General features: G+C 34.3%; 3 protein-coding genes across 3 annotated transcripts; all 3 read right to left on the bottom strand.

The window, feature by feature from the left end:
• Positions 1-1,804: 1,804 nt before the first annotated feature.
• LOC125818593 (protein BASIC PENTACYSTEINE2-like) lies at positions 1,805-4,202 on the bottom strand. Its single transcript, XM_049498090.1, has 2 exons — positions 4,047-4,202; positions 1,805-2,809 (listed from the first exon to the last, which is right to left on the bottom strand). Exon 2 carries the CDS (start codon positions 2,800-2,802, stop codon positions 1,957-1,959), a length of 846 nt encoding a protein of 281 aa, XP_049354047.1. The 5' UTR covers positions 2,803-2,809; positions 4,047-4,202; the 3' UTR covers positions 1,805-1,956.
• Positions 4,203-7,212: 3,010 nt separating this feature from the next.
• Positions 7,213-14,560, bottom strand: LOC125819173 (G-type lectin S-receptor-like serine/threonine-protein kinase At1g11330). Its single transcript, XM_049498679.1, has 8 exons — positions 13,669-14,560; positions 9,288-9,383; positions 8,926-9,042; positions 8,688-8,842; positions 8,410-8,620; positions 7,963-8,200; positions 7,714-7,864; positions 7,213-7,521 (listed from the first exon to the last, which is right to left on the bottom strand). Exons 1-8 carry the CDS (start codon positions 14,276-14,278, stop codon positions 7,219-7,221), a joined length of 1,881 nt encoding a protein of 626 aa, XP_049354636.1. The 5' UTR covers positions 14,279-14,560; the 3' UTR covers positions 7,213-7,218.
• LOC125819172 (pentatricopeptide repeat-containing protein At1g03100, mitochondrial) lies at positions 14,344-23,044 on the bottom strand. Its single transcript, XM_049498678.1, has 7 exons — positions 22,936-23,044; positions 17,383-20,804; positions 15,991-16,121; positions 15,808-15,900; positions 14,663-14,783; positions 14,491-14,568; positions 14,344-14,409 (listed from the first exon to the last, which is right to left on the bottom strand). The coding sequence occupies exon 2, from the start codon at positions 20,755-20,757 to the stop codon at positions 18,427-18,429; it is 2,331 nt and encodes a 776-aa protein (XP_049354635.1). The 5' UTR covers positions 20,758-20,804; positions 22,936-23,044; the 3' UTR covers positions 14,344-14,409; positions 14,491-14,568; positions 14,663-14,783; positions 15,808-15,900; positions 15,991-16,121; positions 17,383-18,426.
• Between the last annotated feature and the right edge of the window lie 950 nt (positions 23,045-23,994).

Raw genomic sequence — 23,994 nt, 5'->3', positions numbered from 1 at the left:
CACATAATTCTAAGCACTAACAAGATGCAAACATGCATATCTTTATACTAAATGATATAATGAAATGAAATCTTGAAGATAATAGAAGATGCATATGAAAACAAGAAAACACAAGCCAATGCATTAAAAGTAAGTCATACTTTCACATTCATGAAAACCAAGTCTTCCAAATCACAACTTTAATTCTTACAAGAAGTTAAGCATCCTAACTTGAGTTCATATTTGGTAAGTTTGTGATTAGTAAAATTCAGTTCTTCCAATTAAGAAACTTATCATCTCTATTACCCAAAAAAAAAAAAAAACTACGATCTTCACAGAAAAAAGTGCCACTTAAACTTTAAGGTGAGTTGTGACATATAAGTTTTACAGCATGACAAGGAAGGAACATTACTATTGTCACACAGCCTGAGATAAGACAGCAAAATAGTCACCGTCACGGCGTCACATTTACGCATTTCAGACTATCAAAATGCAAAACCAAGAACATCTACAATAAGAATGTTGACATAAAAACAGTAACTTTAGGCCATGCCTAGAGCTCTAATATGACATTTGGAATCTTATCTCCACATAACAAGGCACTGTTGGATTTCTCCAAAGTTATATATCCTTCAAAACACTTCAATCAACAACTTATCATCTTACAAGCACACCAGATAAGAAGACAAAACAGCTCCTAGACCATCAGTTCTATATTTTACTATGAAATGAAAACAATGCAAATCAGCCATATAGTCATCTATTTGAGTCTTTTGATAATAGAATAGAGTAGGAAACTACCTCCAAGAAGTCAGCAACAGTAGCTTAAGAGGTTAGTTCGGAACAATAACATCAATATGTCATGACAAATTCATACACATCTGCACTAGAAGCTATTCTGCTTGTTGCATCACTTCAGTACTCAATATTGTTTTAGTTGATGATAGTGATTATGCATCATATTTTCTATGTTAACTTGCCAGCAAGCATACAATTTTACATAAGAATTATGGCACCGAAATGAGATTTCACACGAAAACAAGAAAGCATATGCTACGTAAATGAAATTCAAGCTATAATGTAATCAAACCTATTTACAGCCAGAGACAAGTATATTAATAAACTTCCAAAAAAGGGATGAATCGTACTTTGCACGTTCATGATGATCAAGAAGCCTTCCCAGTCACATGTACTTGAATCCATGTTCGGAAAAGTAGTGACTTGAAAAGTTCAGCCACACCCCAAATTAAGAAACTTTACATTATCACCGACTCAAATAGTGTAACAAGGACCAATCCATACTTACAAGTCAATGCAAATTACAATCTTAAGATTGTTATATTTTCACAATAGTTGACCACCACCAACATCTACACAAAGTCACAAAGTCGAAGCACATGTCAATCTTAAGATTGCTTGTACTCACTACAGTTATCAGCCATAAGCTATGTAACTGTAAGTTACTGAGGTGATAACAACAGATTTGTCAAGCTAAGACAAGTCATCTAAAAACCGATCTCAAGCAGAAAGTTGCAAACACATTAGAAGACATTCATCTAATCATCTGAACAAAGGCATCACTCATGACAAAAACACTCTATAGGACTAAAGGTGCAAAGAAAATCAAACAGAGTGGACGGTCTCCAGAAGAGATTTTTTTTTCTTTTTCGATAAGTATTGGAAAGAGATAACTGACAGGAGTAAAAATAAATGGATGAACATGCTCATCTTAAGAAACATCCGATCAAGAAAAGAAATTTTCAACATCCTACTGTTGGCAGGCAGAGCAGAGTGCCAACTACCAAAGCAACAAAATGAAAAATTAAACTGTTGCTGAAAATTAAAATATCAAAGTCTAAACATGTATCGTCACGGACTACAGAAAGGTACCAAGTAAACCTCTGCAAAGGCCCCAGGGATATACAAGTAAACAAACAAGACGCATTGGCAGTCTGTAATGGTACCCTCTATGTAAGTCTACCTGATTGTCACAAACTTGTTGGTACCATGTTTGGCCCAGTGAGTCCTCAGATCAATTGGATTAGCAAAATTGTATCCTTCTGCAGCAAGTTTCTCCAAAACCTTCTTGAATGCTCCCTGGCTCATCTTTCTTCCAGCAATCCTTGCTCCACGTCTTTTAGTACTCATTGGAAGCGGATACATTGATATGCTAGTGGTGCAACACGCTGACTGCCAGCCACCACATCCCCATCGATAGCATTGCTGAGGAGAACCAGTACAGGAACAAACTGGTATAGGAATGACAGAAATGTCCATATCAATTCCATTTAATACAATGTCCATGCTCTTCTTTGCTGGTTTTGCTCGTTGAGAGGGGTTGCCATTTTCCTTAGGTGTGGATGACACTTTCTTTGACTTCTTCGCTTTGGGAGCTTTGGGAGTGGCACCACCAGTCTTTCTCTTTGAAGGACCACTTTCTTTCTTAACACTTGGTTCCTCAGCATTCACCCCCGCATCCTTAGTTGTATCAGGTTGTTGTACCATTTGCATGGGAGTACTTGCAGAAGCATCAGGGAGAACTGAAGTGTAAGGACTCCCCGGAAACATATGAAGAAATTTGTCTCTGTGATTTATCCAACTGTCCCTAACATAGTCAATGTGAGATAAAGGTGCTTCTGGGATGATAGAATCCCGAGAATGGAACACCCCATTAGCACCGAGCATAATTGGATTCTCACGCCTAGTAAGGTAAGGCTTTGCATCTCGATCAACCATCGATGACATCAGCTGAAGACCTAGATGCCCTTTAAGGGAAGGTTCATAATAACCCCAGTTCCTCATGTTCAATCCGTCGTCATCCATCAGTAAACTACAGATCAATCCAAACATCACCACTTAACATTAACTTTTTTTCCACAATTAGAAATGCCCAACAAAAATGCATTAAATTACTAATCTACATATACTTCAAAGACTCAGATTAGGAATATATCCAACATAACAAAACCATCAAGATTTGAAATGGAATAGGAAATAACAAAATCAAGTCAACCAAGCATCTAATATGAGCAGATCCAGAAACCCAAAGATAAATGCCAATTGCAAATCGATCAAATCTACCCATACCCATTGCCATTGGCATTGCCATCATTCCAATTCAGATGCAATTTCATCAACCTTTCAATAGAAATGAAATGTATAACTAGAAAATTTAACAAATGTCCATACCCCCAACTCATATATTTGCACCCAAAACAAATTAGGCACCTCAAACTCATCAAATTCAACATTGCAGCCACTAGAAACAAAAACCCACAAATAAAGTTAGAATCTTTTGAATTCCCAGATACAATTTTTGATAACCCCAACAAAAATTTTTGAACCCACAAACAAATGAGCACCCAAAACTCATCAAATTCAACATTGCAGCCACCGGAAACAAAAACCCACAAATAAAGTTAAAATCTTTTGAGTTTACAGATCAAATTTTCAATAACCCCAACAAAAAATTTTGAACCCACAAACAAAATGAGCACCCAAAACTCATCAAATTCAACATTTCAGCCACCAGAAACAAAAACCCACAAATAAAAATACAATCTTTTGGGTTTTCCAGATCAAATTTTTTGAACCCACAAACAAAATGAGCACCCAAAACTCTCCAAATTCAACATTTCAGCCACTAGAAACAAAAACCCACAAACAAAATTAGAATCTTTTTGGAGTATCCAGATCAGCTATGAAGCAATTACATACAATCTTTCATAAATCTAAAAATACCCACCACAAAAATCCACAAATGGTTACTCAAAATCAACATAGAATTCAATAGAAATGCAAGCCCACAAATAAAAATTGAATCGTTATGTTCTCCAACACAGATCTGACACAAACAACATACACAAAAACAGATCCAAAGATTAAACCAACAAAACTCATCAAAATGAAATTCGCAAATTAGCATGCAAAGATACATATTTTTTCCTAACAAAAAAAAATTCAAATGAAGAAAGAGATAAAACATATAAAGAAAAAAAAAAGTCCAAATTTTTAAAGAAAGAGATATATAGAGAGAGAAAGAGAAAGACAGGGAGAGAGAAACTTACTTGTTGGTAAACACCTCTTAGGGTTTTTTTTTCCTTTCAGGAGAGAGAGAGACAGAGGTGAGAGGAGAGAGAGAACTGAAGGAGAGAGAAAGGAAGAGAGAGAGATGACAGAAACCCTTTTAAGAAAGAGAGAAAAGAGAGACCATTTTATCAATTTATTTATTTTTTCAACCTCCAATAAAGCAATTTAATATAAATGCAATTCAATAAAAAAACAAAAACAGCCGAATACTATCTTTACGTTTACTACTTTGATACCTTGAAGCATAATAAAACCAAAATAAGAATTTTTTTTATTTTTAAATAAAAGTTTTTAAAATTTTATTTAAGTTATTATATATTGTTTCATAATATATATCCTATTATATTTTAGAGTAAATTTTAGGTTTAGCAAATATTAAAATTATTTTTATATGTTATAGTTATAGTTTACATAATTGCGCTCCATAATAAACTTTATGTTTGCTATGGAGCATCAAATTTGTATAAATCGCTGGCAGGAGCATCAGGTTTATATAAATCGATAGTAGGCCTCTCGTTTGTATAAAAGCATAGCGATTGTATATGTATATCGGTTAGATAATGTATATATGTAACTACTATGTATATGTATCAATGATTGTGTTTGTATATTTGCATAAAATTTGAATTTGTATACAATTGAATCTAAATAAAACATTTGTATATCAAATCCTTCTTTCTCTCTCGCTTTATACAACACAAATTATACATTGTAATTTGTATAATTTGTGTTTGTATAAAGCGAGAAAGAGAGAAACGCAAAAGAGAACTGATAGGGAAAGATCTGTATTTGTATAATTATAAGTGTATAGGATGAAAATATATGTATTTGTATTTACATATACAGTTTTCTCTCGCTTTATACAAACACAAACGCAATTTATACATTTGTGTTTGTATAAAGTGAGAGAGACAAGGGAGAGTGGAGAGCGAGATTTTATGGGGAGAGAGACGAATGACAAGTGTTTGCTACATATTACAATTAAATGAAACTGTGGTTATAACATTTAATTTGAATTAATAATTTGCTATTTTATACAATTTTTCCTTATATTTTATTAGTGAATACAATCTTTCAATAAATTGTATCTATTGTATCTTTATGTTACAGAATTTCACAGATGTTTGAACTATAACCTATTAGAAAAGTAGGGTACTATTATAAAAAGAAGTTAAAAATGAAATAAAATAAGTAAATAATGAGTAAAGAAAAAATGAGAAGAAAATATTAAAATAATAATGTAATCACATCAAATCAACCATTATATAAAATGAAACTTTTTCGTTGTTATGTAACGACAAATTTAAACAATATGATATCATAAAGTAATCATCAAAACAAATATAGTTATTTAAACTAACATAATTTACGATGAGTAATAACTATCTAAATAAGAGATTAGTTATTTGAGTTCAAAATTATCTTTCTTAAAAGCGTTTTTTTTTTATATAGAAAGATAATAAAGATGTTACTCAATCCTGAGAATATAAGATGCAAACATAAATATGGAACATAAAATACAAAATAGAAAGATAGCAGTAAGTGCAAAACTCCAATCACAAAATAGAAAAATAATAGCGAGTCCAAAACTCCATTCTTATCCTATCTTTGTTGAAAACTAGCGTTACCACTTGTGAAAATTGAAATAACATTATCTTTTCCCTAATTATAAATTGGGTTGTGATTCTTTCTGTTGCTGAGCTAATTTTTTTTTTTTACTAATCTATTGATACAATTATTTACTAAATTATAATTGTTTCAAATTTAAATAGAAGATTTTATTCTAATACAACTGTTTGTGCAAGCATGAGCTTCATATATAAATTACTGTATTCGTTTCAATTTATGTAGCACAAATAGAATTAAGATTGTTAATAAAAAATTTTATATAATTTTTAAATATTTTAATTGTTAATTATTGTGATCTCTTTTTATATAAATTTCAAATAATATATGTTGTCCTCTCTTTCTCTCTCTCAGTACATGTAATTTTGAGAGTCAACCAAAAAAATTTAATATGTTTTTAAAAATATTTGAAGTTGTTAATCATTATGATTTATAGCATTTTTTTTTTTTACGTAATATCAAATATTATAAATAGCAATCTGTCTCAATGTATGTGAGCATGTGTAATTTTGAGAGTCAACCAAACTTTTAGTATGTTTATTAAATATTCTAAGTTGTTAACTATTGTGTTTTATATTTTACTTATATATATATATATATATATAATTTTTAAATACTACTTTTTGTAATTTTTAAATATATAACGTATTAAAAAGGAAAGTAAGTAAATAAATTAAAGAGGAGAGTGTACTAAGCATAAATAGAGGAAAATAAAGTAGAAGAACTAATTGGAGTATTCTTTAACTGATCATAAGCAGCCTAATATATGTTACCCTATTTGTCTCAATTTATGAAGTTGTTTGATTTTTAAATATTAAAAACTATTAATTATTGTGATTTACAATATTTTTTAATGTATTTTTAAAATAATATATGTTACTCTATCGGTCCCAATTTATGTCACATATGTAAAATTTCGAGGGTCGATCAAACTTTTAATATGTTTTAAAAATATTTAAAGTTATTAATTATTATAATTTATAACACTATTTTAAAAATAATTTATATATATAATATACTAAAAATGAAAGTACCATAAATAAATTGAAATAAAATTACTAAATATACATAGTGAAAATAATTGGATAGTTTATTATTAAAACACAAAATAAAACATTTAAAATTCATATAAACACACATTCCACAATATATGAGATGAAATGACTAAATTTTTGTTTGTTATTTGCTCGTTGTCACACCATTCACACTTGAAAAAGTTTAGTAAGCAAAATACAATTTAGTAAAGGAAAAAAAATACATCTTAGCTATCATTGGATGATAAAATCAATTCCTTAGGTTTTAATATTGTTCTATTTTGTTAAAACTTATTGTTCTGTTTTTGTTAAAACTTACTTATATTCGGTGTTTACAACAAATGTATGACTCCGTGCTTTACACAAACCCAATATTGTCAAACATTTTGAAACATATTAGAATTAAAAAAGGTATCATACAAATTGAGAGATCATACTATAACAACTAACAATTGTGCAAATCTTAAAAAAGTAATTATATATGCTCATGTTATCTACCAGTAAGGTTTGTTATACTCATTTCGTTCAAAGTAAACTTAGTTTCTCTATTTTCATTGCACATTCTGAAGTGTCTTCTTTCAGTAAAAGCAGGTTGTGATGGTGCTGGAAGACTTGTACTTTCACTAGTAAGCATAACAAGAACAGATGAAATACTTGGCCTGTCTTCAGCAAATTCTTGAACACATAGTAAACCAATCTGTATGCATTTTCTGATCTCCATTTCCGAGCTCGTATTCAATATAAACGGATCGATAAAAGTTGATAAATCTTGTTCTTTCCATAACTTCCATGCCTGAAAACAATGAAAAGTTAGATCATCAAACTAAATATAAGGTACCTATAGTCAGTCAGATCTCTTTATAACAGTCGTCCTTTATAATAACATTTCATTATATAACAGCCAAGTTCTTTTTTGGTTATGTTATATTATACGTTCTTTATTATAACAAACATTTCGCTATAGCAACTATAAGAGGAGTCTTACATATCCCAAAAGGCTCAAAGAGGATGTTTCAGTCCAAGAACTTGTACTTTTTCGACCACTTATGATCTCTAAGACTAGAACTCCAAAGCTGAAAACATCGGATTTCTCTGAGAATCTTCCTACCATTGCATATTCGGGGGCCATGTATCCACTGTAAAAATGTCAGTACGATTCGAGTAGTTTAGTTGGTTAATATGGTGGAGAATTATGCAAAGTTATGGTATTGTATATAGATAAATGATCACTTACTAAGTACCAACTACTCTCATTGTGTCTGCTTGATCTTGATCAGATCCGAAAATCCTAGCCATGCCAAAATCTGAGATCTTTGGATCGAAGTTATTATCGAGCAAGATGTTACTTGGCTTTAGATCTCTATGAATTATCTTCAATCTTGAATCTCTGTGTAGATAAAGGAGTCCACGACCAACTCCTTCGATTATAATGGAACGTTTTGTCCAATCCAAAATGTCTCGATGTCCTTCATCTAGATGTTTGTCAAATATGAATGCAGAATTTAAACAAAAGGATCAGAAGAAATGTGGAGTAATGTTGCTCAGAATGCTGATGTACTCATGTCAGATCCTCAAAAAATGCACTACTTTTGGGGGATCTAGCAAGCATCCATCAACATTATTGAAGAGTCCAAGCAACATAGACGTGGAGTAATGCAGATGAGAAGTAACAAGGACTAACCAAAGAGAAACACATCTAAGCTTTTCTTTGGCATATATTCATAAATCAGCATCTTCTCCTCTTTATCAACACAACATCCACAGAGTCTAACAAGGTTTCTATGTTGGACTTTCGAGATCACCAACACTTCATTCATGAACTCCTCTAGCCCTTGTTTCGAGGCTTTTGAAAGCCTCTTGACAGCTATTTCTTTCCCATCTTCCAATTTCCCCTACAAGGAATCACCAATATCAGTAACTTGAAATATGGGAAGTGATCGAGAGAGATGAAACTCGTACCTTGTAAACTGGACCAAAACCGCCCTGACCAAGCTTATTATCCTCATTGAATTGGGATGTTGCATTTGCAATCGTATCGAGGCTGAAGACTGGCAATTCTTCCATATTAACTGAACTTTTGTTACCAAGTAAAGCTACCTCCTCGCTTTTCACTCCTAATATCAGCAGGAATACAAGTTAACTATAGCGAACAAAGTGCTTCTAAATGTATAATACAAAAACTTAATAGCACGTTTACCTCTACGTCTGATCACCATTATATAGCAAAGGAACAGACAAACACATAGTGTAAGAGAGCCAACGATTACTGGAATTACGATTTTCTTTATGTCTTTACCATGATCTGCAGAAAACACTAAAGGTGAACAAAAATCAGTTCTTTACAGAATACATGGAATTCAATTAAGTCGAGCATATCTCAAAGGCATAATACATAAACGTATCTTTTGACTTGGCCTTTGCTGACATCCATGCCATCTAACTTTGAGTGTGCATGAGAGCATAGATGTGAGTTGAGGCCAAGTAAAAGGGCACGTTTATGCATTATGTCTATCTCAAATGACTGACAATGAGTTTTTTATTCAGTACCAGAATACTTACCAAGCTCTGAATGTGCCACGTGAATAAAGAGATCTTTCCCCGAGCTTTGGAACTGCTGAATGTCAATCATTTCACTCCACGACATACAGCCTATACCTGAATCAAATGCATACCCTATGCAGGAACAATTCCCCAAGCATTGGCTTCTACATAAGTCTTCTGTAAGAGATGACCTTTCAGCAAAATCAGGCAATTTCATCAACTCCATCTTTAGAAATCCGTCTTCTTTACTTGAATTCGCGGTGTTATTATTAACTTCACATTGCAAAGCACTCCTCCTAACACAACCACTAGTCCAATTCCCCTTTTCCCATTCTTCCCTATGCTTTGGCTCGAAACCTTTCAGACAAGAACAGACCGGCGACTCCAAATGATTGCAGCTCCCAAATGGACCACACGTTCCATAAACTTCACAATCGTTACTGGGAGCTGACCATATTATCTTCCAGTTTACCTCAGTCACATTCCAATATGATTGAACCAAGTTCCCTCTCCAATCCAAGACTAATATCCTTAAAAAATTATCACGAATAGGTCCAGTAAAATATACAGTACCTTCGCGATCATTCACTACATTAAATCCATCAGATACCACAGCATACATATTCTGCACTCCTATAAAGATCTGTCCATTCCATTGACCAGTTCGCCAATAGGGACGGTTTCCTTTCCATATATACACCTGAGGAATGACTCCAGAGTTCATTCTTAAAGAAAAGTCTCCGATATTAGGATCCGAAGGACTTCTCCAAGATCTTGCTTCTACCACCTCCCCTGTCCTTGTATTTTCACTTATTCTCATTCTAGGAATAGTTGAATCAGAAGGATGTTCAAAACTCTGCCATATTGTGCTCATATTGTTTCGATGATCTACGAGTACAAAGTTCCCAGAATCTTGGAGAAGGCCAATTGAGTTTACCTGAGAAGTTGAAACATTTGATGACCAAAGAATCTCCTCCTCTCCATTCGTTATAACAACACTTCCATCATGAGATATCTTTACAACACCAGAAGAATCTCTTAAAGGTTTGTCCCTATTAGCCACCCAAATGACAGTTGTTACAGAAAAATTATACCAAATACCAACATACCTATTAGAACTGTTTTGAGGACTGAAAAATCCTAACTTGAATACGCCTCCTGGAGACGATAAAATTCCAGGATCTCTCAGAGATTGAATGCTGGTAATGTTATCCACTTCACTGCATAATCCTGTATCGATAAAACGAAGAATAACAAGAATTATATGAACAAAATATTGCAGATTTCTGCTGCTGCTGTTGCTCATCTTTTTGGTTTTCTAAGACTTTTCTTATTACCACACTTTATGAAGCACAATATGTTGTCAAAGTCTAATAGCACAAGCAGCCAAATAGGATTTTTAATTTGTTGACCCTTTAGAAATATCACAAACCACATATCATTCTCAATCAGAGACTTTTAGGCCAATGGAAAAATTGACAGTTAAAAACGAATAATGCAAAATGTAGAGTTTAATTACTATACGCTGACAATATAAGTCTTTTCTCCCATCACTATCATTGTGTAGCATGTTCCTGAAATAACATTGTGAATTGACAAGTTTTAACTTGGTTGAAATAACACATTTCTTTTCCTTAAATTATTAAATGCTCATTGAAAAAAGAAGAAGAAAATAAAATAAAATGGGTATTGATGTAAAGATATGACATCTAAGCTTAACTCAACCTTAGACCAAAAATATAATGATTGATATATTTAAACTATTTCGAAAAAGTAAAATGAGTGAAAATCCAAAAGCCACGTTAGTGTGAGAATTGAGTGGGGACCTTGACAATAAGCTAGCACCTCATCGTCAACATGCTTGCCAACTAATAATGCACCTAGTGAAATGAAAAATGTATTGTTGCACAAATTGACATTAAACCTAAGTGCTTTTTCATTTTATTCCACCATATTGAGATATAATATATTCTGTGACTTGCATTTGTTGCATAACTTGATTCGCTATTATACGAATAACATTTGCAAACACACATTACACTTGTGGATTACGATATTTGATTCAACATGTAATCGAAAAATGAATGACAAAGATATCATACAAATTGAGACAAATGGATCATCATGTACAATGATAATTAAGCATATATCTTTTAAAAAAAAATAAAAATCATAGACTCATGTCATCTACCAGTTATGTTTGTGATACTGATATTGTTCAAAGTACAATTAGTTTCATTGCACATTTTGAAGATACAATCATGTCTTTCAGTAAAAGCAGGTTGTGATGGTGCAGGAAGACTTGTAGTTTCACTGGTAAGCATAGCAAGAACAGATGAAATACTTGGCCTGTCTTCAGCAAATTCTTGAACACATAGTAAACCAATCTGTATGCATTTTCTGATCTCCATTTCCGAGCTCGTGTTCAATATGAATGGATCGATAAAAGTTAATAAATCTTGTTCTTTCCATAACATCCATGCCTGAAAACAGTGAAAAGTTGATCATCAAACTTATTGATGCATAAAACACAGTGACAGCAAAAGTAATTCTACCATCATGACGTAAAAATATAAGGTACACAATCGAACTCTCTATAACAACACGTTGCTATATGTTCTCTATAACAACATTTCACTATAGCAACCAAAAAATATCAAGACAAACAACGTTGATGTAGAAATGTTTGACTACATAGTTTTTGCAGTATGAGCATTTTTCGTATTTGCATAGTAGCATATAAAGGGAATCTTACATATCCGAAAAGGCTAAAAGAGGATGTCTCATTCCAAGAACTTGTACTTTTTCGGCCACTGATGATCTCTAACACTAGAACTCCAAAGCTGAAAACGTCCGATTTCTCAGAGAATCTTCCTTTCATTGCATATTCTGGGGCCATGTATCCACTGTAAAAATATCAGCACGTTCGTGTAACAAATGATTAGTTAATAAATATGTATGATATGGTTATTTTACGGGAGAAAACTATGTAAAGCTATGGTATATATAGATCAATGTCCACTTACTAAGTACCAACTACTCTCCTTGTGTCTGCTTGATCTTGGTCAGATCCGAAAATCCTAGCCATTCCAAAATCTGAAATCTTTGGATTGAAGTCATTATCGAGCAAAATGTTACTTGGCTTCAGATCTCTATGAATTATCTTCAATCTTGAATCTCTGTGAAGATAAAGGAGTCCTCGACCAACCCCTTCGATTATAGTGGAACGTTTTCTCCAATCCAAAATGCTTCGGTGTCCTTCATCTAGATGTTTGTCAAATATGAGTGGAGAAGGGATTAACTTTGCTTCAGAAGAAATGTGGAGCAATGTTGCTCAGACTCCCCAAAACTGTTGATGTTCTCGTGTCGGATCCTCCAAAAGTGCACTACTTTTGGAGGATCTAATAAGCATCCATCGACATAATTGAAGTGTCCGAACAACATAGATGTGGAGTAACAAAGAACAACTGCATATGAGAAGTAAAATGCTTATTAAAAGTAAAGACTAACCAAAGAGAAACACATCCAAGCTTTTCTTGGGCATATATTCATAAATCAACATCTTCTCCTCTTTATCAATGCAACACCCCAAAAGTCTAACAAGGTTTCGATGTTGGACTTTAGAGATCACCAACACTTCATTCATGAACTCTTCCAGCCCTTGTCCCGAGGCTTTTGAAAGCCTCTTGACTGCTATTTCTTTCCCATCTTCCAATTTTCCCTACAAGGAATCAGCAATTTCAGCAATTGAAATTTGAAAAGTGATCGAGAGAGAAGAAAATTGTACCATGTAAACTGGACCAAAACCGCCCTGACCAAGCTTCTTATCCTCATGGAATTGGGATGTTGCATTTGCAAGCGTATCGAGGCTGAAGACTGGTAACTCTTCCATATGAACTGCACTTCTGTCACCAAGTAAATTTTTCTTCTTCCTTTTTGCTCCTAATATCAGCAGGGATACAAGTTAACTACTATAGCTAACAAAGTGCTTCTAAATGTATAATACGAAAACTTTATAGCCTGTTTTACCTCTACGTCTGGCCATCCTTTTACAGCAAAGGAACAGACAAACACAGAGTGTTAGAAAACCAAGGATTACTGGAATCACAATTTTCTTTATGTCTTTATGATGATCTGCAATGTAGAGCAATCACAAAAGGTGAACAAATATCAGTTCTCTACAGAAATAAGCTACTTAATGTATATATATGGAATTCAATTAAGTTCATGATATCTCAAATGACTGATTAAGCTATTCTGGGTAGATAAAGAGTCTTCTATATAACACCACTATACATACCAAGCTCAGAATGTGCCACACGAATATAAAGATCTTTCCCCGAGCTTTGGAACTGCTGAATATCAATCAAGTTGTTACTCCACAATATACAGCCAATACCTGAGTCATATGCATACGCTATGCAGGAACAATTTCCCAAGCATTGGCTTCTACATTGGTCTTCTCTAGTCGATGACCTTTCTGCAAAATCAGGCAACTTTATTGACCCTATCTTTAGAAATCCGTCTTCTTTACTTGAATCCCCTGAGTTATTCCTTACTTCACATTGCAAACCTTTCCTCCTAACACAACCACTAGTCCAATTCCCCTTTTCCCATTCTTCCCTGTGCTTTGGCTCGAAACCTTTCAGACAAGAATAGATCGGCGACTTCAAATGATTGCATCTCCCAAATGGACCACATGTTCCATAAACTTCACAATCGTTATTGGGAGCTGACCATATTATCTTCCAGTTTGTCTCATTCACATCCCAATATGATTGAACCAAGTTCCCTTTCCAATCCAAGATAAATTTCGTTAAGAAATCAAAATCACCAGGGCCAGTAAGGTATACAGTACCTTCGCGATCGTTCACTACATTGAATCCATCAGACGACACAGAATACATACCCTGCACTCCGATAAAGATCTGGCCATTCCATTGACCACTTCGCCAATAGGGATGACTACCTTTCCAGATATACACCTGAGGAATGAATCCAGAATTCATTCCTAAAGAAAAGTTTCCGAAATTAGGATCCCAAGGGCTTCTCCAAGATTTTACTTCTACCCTCTCCCTGTCCTTGTGTTTTCACTTAATCTCATTTTAGGGACAATTGAATCAGAAGGATGTTCAAAACTCTGCCATATTGTGCTCCCATTGTTCAGATGATCTACAAGAACAAAGTTCCCAGAATCTTGGAGAAGGGCAATTGAGTTTACCTGAGAGGTTGAAACATTTGATGACCAAAGAATCTCCTCCTCCCCGTTCATAATGACGATATTTCCATCACCAGATATCTTGACAACCCCAGAAGAATCTCTTAAAGGTTTGTCCCTATTAGCCACCCAAATGACAATCGTTTCAGAAAAATTGTACCAAATACCAACATACCTGTTAGAGCTGTTTAGAGGACTGAAAAATCCCAACTTCAAGACACCTCCTGGAGATGATAAAATCCCAGGATCCCTCAGAGATAGAGTGCTGGTAATGCTATCTACTTCTGTGCAAAATCCTGTATTAAAACAATGAAGAATAACAAGAATTACATGAACAAAATGCTGCACATTTCTGCTGCTAGTGGTCATCTTTTTTGGTTTTCTAATACTCTTCCTATTACCAAACTATATGTAACAAAGCACAATAAGTAGTCAAAGTTAACTATTATAAGCTTCCAAATTGTCAAAGTCCACTACAAAACCATTTTGTCAATCCCACAGAACTAGCAAAAACATGTTAGGCCACACATGTCATTCTCAATCAGACTTTCAGGCCAATAAAAAAATTGGGATAAAAATCAGTTCATACTATAAAGACTTCAAAATTTCAGTCTTAGAAATGAGGACAAGACTCATTTCAAAGTTCAAACTACAGTTTTCAGTTCATACTATAAAGACTTCAAAATTTCTTCTGTACAAACTACAGTTTTCTCTTCTTTTGTCACACGATAAATCCGATTTCTTTCCCTTCACAACCCTAGAACAAAACACTGAAGTAAACAATGATGGCTATACCAAAACATGTAAAATGTTTGATTTTGGGTTCCCATACAACCATAATGATTGCAAGAAAAGGATTTTACAGTTTTTTCTCTTTAGACATTTAGTATCTGAAACTCATTGGCTAGACTAATCCAAATTCACACCTCATGCTTGTGAAAGTGCTCCCCACCAAAAGTTCTTCATTACCCGGGCTTAAAACCGAGACTTTTAACTAAAGGTGGAGAGATTTCAATTGTCCCACCACACCCATGAGTGGTGATGTAGTTACTGGTGTAGTAATAAGGATCCTTTGAATCCTTTTCCTTTCGCTCTGAGTTCCGATGAAACATGTGTGCATATCATATGGTACAATCACATTTACTAAAAATGACAAACTTATAATAAAGATAATACATCACAAAAATCCACCACCTTCATAGTACAAAACTCAAAAATCATCAAGTAAATAGCGAACTTATTCTTACATAACATGTGTGGGAGGAAAAGTTTAGCTAGACTACAGAATCCATCTAAGCTAGAATAGTGCACACATATTACACATCAATTAGGAGAAATCAAATTCCAGCTTGATGTTTAACCACTTCGTCTCACAATATCTTCTCAATGCCATCATGTTTCGAACTGTCTTACCTGCAGAAAACCATAGATGGAACTAAATCTTAAATATATTCGATAGGATCATAAATGATTCTGATAAGACATAAAGCTTTAGAAACACACCGAAGAACAAGGCCAAGAGTGCTCAAGTCAAGTGAGAAATCTACTTGACATATTGCAGGAAATCCTCATGATTCAGTGAGTTATCTTAGCCAAGGCAGCTCTTTCTTCCATTTTTTGCAACGATTTCTCCTCTTGACTTAAGGAATGGCAAAGAAACGACTCACCCCATAGACCCTCGAAGAAATAAGCTGAAAGCAATAGAAGATAAACAAGATGTAGACAGGTGAATGAGGAAGTGACAATTATCAGCAGGAAGTTTTCATGTTAAAATTATAAGGCTCAAAGTTTTCAAATCTGTCAGTCTTACTTACATTCTCATAATACTCATTATTTAATCAAAAGTCACCAGAATCAGTACACTTGTGCTCAAATTAGAAGCTGTGCTGGATTTTTGTGGAGTTTAGTTCGTTGAAAATTATGAAGCAAAAAGGTCTTTTTTTTGTTTTGTTTTGACCCAATTTGTTTGACATTGAAACCAATATTAGAAACCCATAAGAAAATTGATTAACCCAAAAAGCAATGAACTAACAATTGAGCAAATGTCTCTCTTATGCCATTTTTTTGTTTGTTTCTTATAACCAAGAAATCCTGAGAGCCAGTGGTGCACAATTTGAAACTTGGTGATAATGAGCCCGCCATTCTACCCTTTTCCACTTAAATATCGAACCTGTGACGTGCACTAAGCTCTTACCACTAGAACAAAGCCCTACGCCTCTCTCTACCGCTATTCTCAAGGGCAATAATTTCAAAATTTATTAATCAACAATAAATTATTTAATTGTATCCCATCCCACACTCTAAGTCTGAGCTTTCTTCTGTTGATATTCAGATGGCTCCTCTCAATTTTCAGTAGCAAAGTTACCATCAAACTTTTACGCTTATAATAAAAATCTGCTCTTTTAGCTTTTGACATAAACTCTTCAATGTAAATGTTACCTACTAAGGATCATTGTTTTGATATCAATAATTGTTTTCAGTACACATAGGAAGCAACATAGTTCTCAGTCACGCTTTTCACAAGAACAGATAGAAGAAAGCACAAAAGTGAAAAGTCATGTTCGAAGTCAATCTTTTCACAAGAACACATAGAACAAAGCAAAAATGACATTAGACTTCATCTTAAAGATCATATGAGCTTGAAAGCACATCCTGAAACTAACAGACATATAACTAAATGCGCAAAAATCATATACTACATAATATTTAAGCTTCAACATGTTACATGTTTATTGGACCTCTAGAATAGAGACCTACCTAGTTTCTCCAGAAACAAATGTTAACATCTAAACCTGAAGATCTTTAATCTTTCTTGTTAAAGTAATGGGAAAGTCGTTATATAAACCACTACGGACAAATAGAGTTTCCAGCAGTAATGAGGTTCGAGAGATTTACCTGTCAGTACACTGCAGACCTTCTTAGTTTCTGGGTGGGGGGAGTAAGAGACAGAAGAAATGGTGGAACATGATACCCTCCTGTATATGATGGACTATTTGGAGAGAAAGAAACAAGAGGTGTCTAGAAAATACTGCAGAATCAGTGCAAAAGATCAAATGGCGTTGTATGAAGACTTTCTTTTTATGGTGTAAAGAGGAGGGTATAGAGGATGCTGGACAGATTTTAATTTTTTTTTTCTTCTTTACAAGTTTAGTAGCAGCTCTCTTTAGTTGGTTTTTTTGGGTCAATGATGTAAATCTTTTTGGCGGTTGCCAGCATACCCTCATTGCTGAGGAATACAACTTTACCTTTATCAAAAAGAAAATTAGTGCTTGCAAAATTATCTCCCCGAAATACTTCATTTCAGCAATTTTGCGTATATGTTGAAGGTTCCCTTAAAGGAATCGTGATGAGTAGCAGATCTGTCACGGTGCAATTATATACACCGCTTTAGCAGAAACTAAAACCTTCTTTTGGATGTTGAATAATGCAGGCACCTAAGGTGTTAAGCCATTCAATAGAAGATTAATGCCTCCATACATTAAATGGATGAATTTCTTATTGTAAAGCAAAATAAATGCTTCACCCTGAACCTCTCAAAATCATTCCAGAGCACAAATAAATGGATAATCTTCAGGCACAACTTTACTCATAATGGATACTATGTTGAGGACAGCGCAGTATTATAAGCAAAGGAGACTGACCTTCAAAAAAATCAGCCATTATATGTTTCCTTAAATGCACACAGAGAAAGCATGATGCATCTCATCAATATGACTTATTTTGCAAGGCACTTATGATGATAAGGAACTGAATGATCAGAAATTAATAAGAATGAAATCCATGGAAATGTCTTGATCTGCTAGCATCAAGTGATGGGTCGAAAACATTTGGATCAACATGGAGATCCATTCATTTCACTGTCAACTCATTTAGGAACTATCAGAGCAACAAGTTCCAGTATTGAAGGGTAATATACTTGAGGCTATAGACTATGAATCTTCAGCATAACCCAGCCCATCTCTTAAAGTTCAATGCTGCCTCTCTCTTTTTCATCTGAGATTCTGACTGGAATTTTGGAGCCTTCCCCTTGTAGAGTGTTTTGTGGTATTTTAAGAAGAGGGTGCGATATTTATACTTGTCAATAAACATATTACCTTTCTCCATCATCTCTACGACTTCAATTGCTCGAACAAAAAAACCACCTCTAACAAATGTATAAAGCACAGCATCTAACAGTTCCTGATCAAACTTCATTCCACTAGAAAAAGCAAGAGACTTCATTTCACCCCATAGTTCCGTCACCTCGACATATTTTCCACCAATGGCAGCATAACCTGTGACCAGAGAATGAAAAGTTTGTGCATTTGGAGAATGGTCCAAACTCCTCATCTTCTTAAAAGCCTTTTCGGCATCTTGCATCAACCTCTTTTTGCAGAAGAAGTGAATTACATTATTCCAATCATGAACTCCATAATCTAATTTTTGCCCTTCCTTGATTTCATGCAAAAGCGTCACCATTAAACTAGCTTCACCTCCTTCTGCAGACCCTTTCACCAATTTCTCAAATTCTTGATGACCAGCTCTTGGTATCTTAGCCTCTTTCATCTCCTTGAACAGGTCAAGGGCCCCTTGAGAGTCCTTCTGTATCACCCTGGACTGGATCAATACTTCATAACAGCTTGCATCTATCTGAATCCCAGCTTTACGAGCATCTCTAAGCAGTGATGCAACTTCCCCCGCTCGATTCTCTTTACAGTATGCTTTCAAAAGAGATGCATAAACAGAAGAACCAGTTCTAACACCAGCCAATCGCATTTCATCCAGAAGGTCATGTGCCTGATCTAACCATCCAAGTGAAATACAAGAGTTTATCACATGAACCAAGGCAGAATCATCAACTGAAACTGGAGAATCTTCTTTCTCTGCCTTAATTAGAAATTCTGTAAGATCTTTTGTTCTCCCAGCTTCTAAGAAAGCCTTTACCAATTTAACATATAATTTCTCAGTAGGCTGGAGAATACCATCTTCAGTTGTAATAAATTCAATTTGCTTCTGCAACTTAATTACCAAGACATCAAGTAAGTTTTTAGCAATGGTTTGCAGTTTTGAAAACTTTCTGTCCCTACAGAGATCTTCATATGATACCAAACTTTCTGATTCATCTGGCTTTCGATGATGGGCATCCTCGGGAAGAACATTTGAACACAATGTATCGCCACTTCTAGAAACCTCAAGAAGCAAAGTAGCTATACCAAGAGAATTTTTAGCTTTCTCTGCCTTGCGAAGCATTTCTAGAACCATGTGGGATGTAGATTCAAGATCTCCAAACTTCAGAAAGCATGAAAGCAAACAATTATAGAACTGACGAAACTGGATCTCCGACACATTAGGGGCCTCTTCCATGTCTCTCTTAAGCTTCTTGAGCTCCTCCTTTCGTCCATTCTTCTCATAAATATGAGCCATTATGATTAGTAAAGTAGCATCAGCTTTCAAGTTGATTCGAGGCATCATGTCGAGGAGCTGCTCAGCTTTTCTAGTGGTTCCAAACAGAAGACATCCAGCTAAAGCAATGTTGAAACAAGTAGCATTAGGCTTCATGAAAAGCAGAAATTCGTTGCTCTTTTTACGGGGATCAACTCTTCCGTCCTGGAATAAGTAACCTATTTCAAGGACCAATTCAACAGCAAGGTAGGATCCAGTAGAGGTCTGTGACATATAAGCCAGGATTGCAGACCACGCACTCACAGGTGGATACTTCTCTGTTTCCACAAGCTTCCTTAAAAGAGTAGATGCGGGAATAGGTGATCCACATTTGGCAAAAGCTAAAGAGAGATATATAAGAGTATTCTTCTCAAGCAAGTCATGCTTGTTCTTCTCAAATGCTTGTTCAACCAAGCCATAAGCCCTGTCCAGCTGTCCAAGATCTGAGCTTTCAGCACTGGCTGCTAGAAGTTTATTAACAATTGATTTTCTAGGAAACCCTTCCATTTGCATGTGCCTCTCATACACAGTCCATGCATCATCAAGTTTATTTTCATCAATATCATTTTCTAACTCTTCAGACATTTTACCAAGGTCTTGAGCCTGGACAAGGATTGTCCCAGCAATGGTAGAAAATGGAGCAGTCTGAGCAAACACAGTGCGGTCGACTCCACCCTGAATCTCTATGTTACCCCCAAAAAAGCCAACGGACCGATTGACATTCTTACTACTCCAATCAGACTGACTTGTGTGTCTGAAAACTATATAATCACCATTGACAGCAAACAACCGAAGCAAAGAATAAGGGAAAGCTGTCATCCTAAAGTTCAACTTCTGGAGAGTGATCATTTTCTCCAAGTAGCATTTCTAGCTCTTTATTTCATGCTGAATGTTGGCTGACAAAGGAAATAATATTAGAGATTAGTTATTAAGTTCTTTTTCATTTGTAAAAAATATTTTACCAAGTTTTCTGCCATGCTAACCTTACCTCAGGAATGGACAACACTCACACAGATATAAGAGCTATTTTGAATTCATGGATTTCAGATGCTACAGTTTGATGCTGAGAAATTGAATTTGGTTGTATGAATCACTACGAATAATTGAAAGGATGCTATATGAGTTGATTTCAATTTAAGCGGTTAAAACTTGCAATAGAATGATAAATATTGCACTTTTTATGGCATTACTCTTTTCTTCTTCTTTTATATAAAAAGAATATCAGTAAACAGATTAACATAGGAACCAAATAAAAACGCATATTAACTTATAAAAAATATCATGATGAATCATACAAATTGGAGTTAATTTCTTTATGCAGTGAAAGCAGACACCGAGCTCCAATTCATAGTTCAGGTTTTACCACTAAGAGGCATGCTAAAAGTTTGCGCAATAAATTGATTAATAAGAGACCTTTATATAGACTATTTCTCCTTTTTCTTCTTATATTAAGAAGGTTTGAGAGTAACTAACATGGGAAGTAAATAAGAATACAAAATTAACTTGTGAAAAAAACTCATAAATAAGCATCTCGATTCTTTCTTTATGCAGTGATAATAGTCAGTGACTATGACAACCCCAATTCAGAATTAGTGTTACTATTAGGAGTATGTTGAAAACCCGCAATATAATGACAAAGATTACACCTTTATGTCCTTAAACTGCTTGTTTTCTTCCTTATCTATTAAGGATATCTCAGAATACTGACTAGTGTTAATTACATGGATGGTCACTCAAATTATGGAAAAATTATTCAGTAAAGTCGCTTTTGTTCCTTCTGCAACAACAAAATCACTCATATTTTGCCAATTATCCCACCAAATTACTCATTCCGGAAAAGTACATTTTCTCAATATCCCACAAAATCACTCCTGCGGATCAGCTTGCTAATCTCTCAGCTACCTCTTCCAAGACGATGAAAACAAATTATCTATCCAAGCCAAACTGAACATGAAATCGTACAACAGTAATTAACCGAAGAATTCATGTCACATGCATTTCCTCAGGTCACATCCCCCTCACAATCAAAGACACATGGTTCTGGGGTTCAAAGCTACAGTATGAAAAACCAGATACAGATTTGAGTAAAGATAGAAAAGAATTTGTGTCTAATCAATCCAATGGCACAATGGAATATGCTGTCAGCAAATCCCATAACTTAAAACTAGATAGAAGGAAGATAGACATAAAATTAACTTTATTATCACCAATCAACTCAATATCCGCATTCACAATAGATCAATGTTTCTGTATCACATGCCAATTCAGACATCCACAACTTAGCAACTAAAACCTCTACGGCCGTCTATAAGATAAGAACTTGAAATCGAAAAAAGAAGGCGAAAAAATCCAAAGAAATATTCAAGAACCCACAACCCAGTAAGACAATGACAGCACAGTCTGGCTGAGTGCTGACAGCAAGCGAAAGAATACCATAGCTTAAGAAAGAAAGCCAGACACCAACAAGCATCATAACCCAAATTGTTCCCCAATATCATTAGCAACTCCAATAACAGTAACAACTCAGCACTAAACAAACAGAGGAAGTGCTTTTTCCAGTGATAGAAAACAATGATTTTGTCATATAATAGGCAAAACATGAGTGTTTTTACTGAGTAATTTTCATAACTTGAATACATACCCAACCCAGTATAATCCCACAAATGGGGTTGGGGAAAAAGAGGAAAATATACGCATACCTTACCCCTACCTCGTAGATATACAGTATAACTTGGATAACCATCCAATTAGCTAATAATAATGCATATTAATTAGGGGGAAAAAATCAGAAACTGAAGCTGATTTCTTTCTTTATGCAGTAACAAAAAGAACCCATAAGGGAAAAATCCTCAGTTCACAGATTCTTGTTTTACCACTAAAAAACATGCTGAAAATCAACAATATAATGAGCAAAACCGCACCTTTTAAGGCATTTTTTTTCTTTTTTTCATTTTCCACTTTCAGAATACTGATAAACAACTCATTGGGGGTTGGGGAATTAGGCCAAAAGAGAAAAAGGGAACTCACCGGTCGATTTTTTTTTGGTCGGAGAGAAGCAAAGTTCGCCGGAGACGAAGAAAGAAGACTGTGACGGTGTAACATAAACTTGATGTTGGGCCTCTCCAAAGAGAATAACTTTGGGCCAAAATCAAGAAGATGTTCTATTTTTGGGCTCGTCTTTAATTTTTGTATCTCGTAATAGAGAATTTTTTCATAAGACATACGTTTGTATTTTATATCACAATATCTCATAAGTTATGTCCTGGCATGATTATTGTTTCTAAAGAATTTATATCGTATGAAACGTAAGTTCAATTGTTAAAAGACAAAAATTAAAGATCAGACTATTTTAAGCGTGAAATGTACATTTTTATTCAAAAATTAACGTAAATAATAATAGAGCTGCTTTTAGATATGCAACTTAACTTTAATTTAATTTAGTTGAATTTTGGCAGACTTTAAACCCTCCTCCTTCTCAAGAAGATTTGTGCATTTTGAAGTTTTGAATTGTCAAAACCTAACTTCATATCTTAATATCTCAAATATGAATTGTCAAAATCGAAACACATTATCGCGAATAACACCTCTAGTGCCTTGTTTACCAGGGTTAAAGCCTAAAGGGGGCAAGTGCACATATAATTTCTCGAAGGATCACTATTTAAGACATAGCTAAAAATTATAGAATATTTAATATTTAGCCACCTTTAAAATCAATTTCAAATTTATGGGATTATAGTTGAAAATAGGGATGAAGTTACAAATGTTATATATACGAGTATAAAGTTGGGACTATCAAGTCAAATTTCAAACAAAATGTTTGAAGTTTAACATATTGCTTGTATAGTTTGAATTTAAGATAGTTAAGTGTGACATTGATATTAGCTCAAACATAATTAAAGTTGATACAATTGTGTATATTCTTTATTAGTTTATATAGCTAAAATACACTCTATTAATGTATATGTACACACCTATACACAACATATACATTAGTGTGCATTTTGGCTACACTAATAAATTAATCGATCGAACATTATATATACATGTAACTTTCCCTAAGAGAATTATCAATACTAACAAGCTATT

The sequence above is a fragment of the Solanum verrucosum genome, unplaced genomic scaffold, assembly GCF_900185275.1.
Source record: "Solanum verrucosum unplaced genomic scaffold, falcon-dt-bn FXZP01000252.1, whole genome shotgun sequence".
In the NCBI taxonomy this organism is placed as follows: Eukaryota; Viridiplantae; Streptophyta; class Magnoliopsida; order Solanales; family Solanaceae; genus Solanum; species Solanum verrucosum.
The sequence above is the reverse complement of the archived record's forward strand: the minus strand, read 5'-3'. Positions and strand labels throughout refer to the sequence as shown.

Bases quoted from the DNA above. Each gene is read 5' to 3' on its own strand.
- LOC125819172 (XM_049498678.1), bottom strand. From the start codon at position 20,757: ATGATCACTCTCCAGAAGTTGAACTTTAGGATGACAGCTTTCCCTTAT.
- LOC125819173 (XM_049498679.1), bottom strand. From the start codon at position 14,278: ATGAATTCTGGATTCATTCCTCAGGTGTATATCTGGAAAGGTAGTCAT. The intron at 8,201-8,409 runs GTTAGTCCTTGT...ACAAACATCTAG, and splicing joins CTTAGATGTGTTTCTCTTTG to ATGAAGGACATCGAGACATT. The intron at 7,865-7,962 runs GTAAGTGATCAT...ACATTTTTACAG, and splicing joins ATGAGAGTAGTTGGTACTTA to TGGATACATGGCCCCCGAAT.
- LOC125818593 (XM_049498090.1), bottom strand. From the start codon at position 2,802: ATGGATGACGACGGATTGAACATGAGGAACTGGGGTTATTATGAACCT.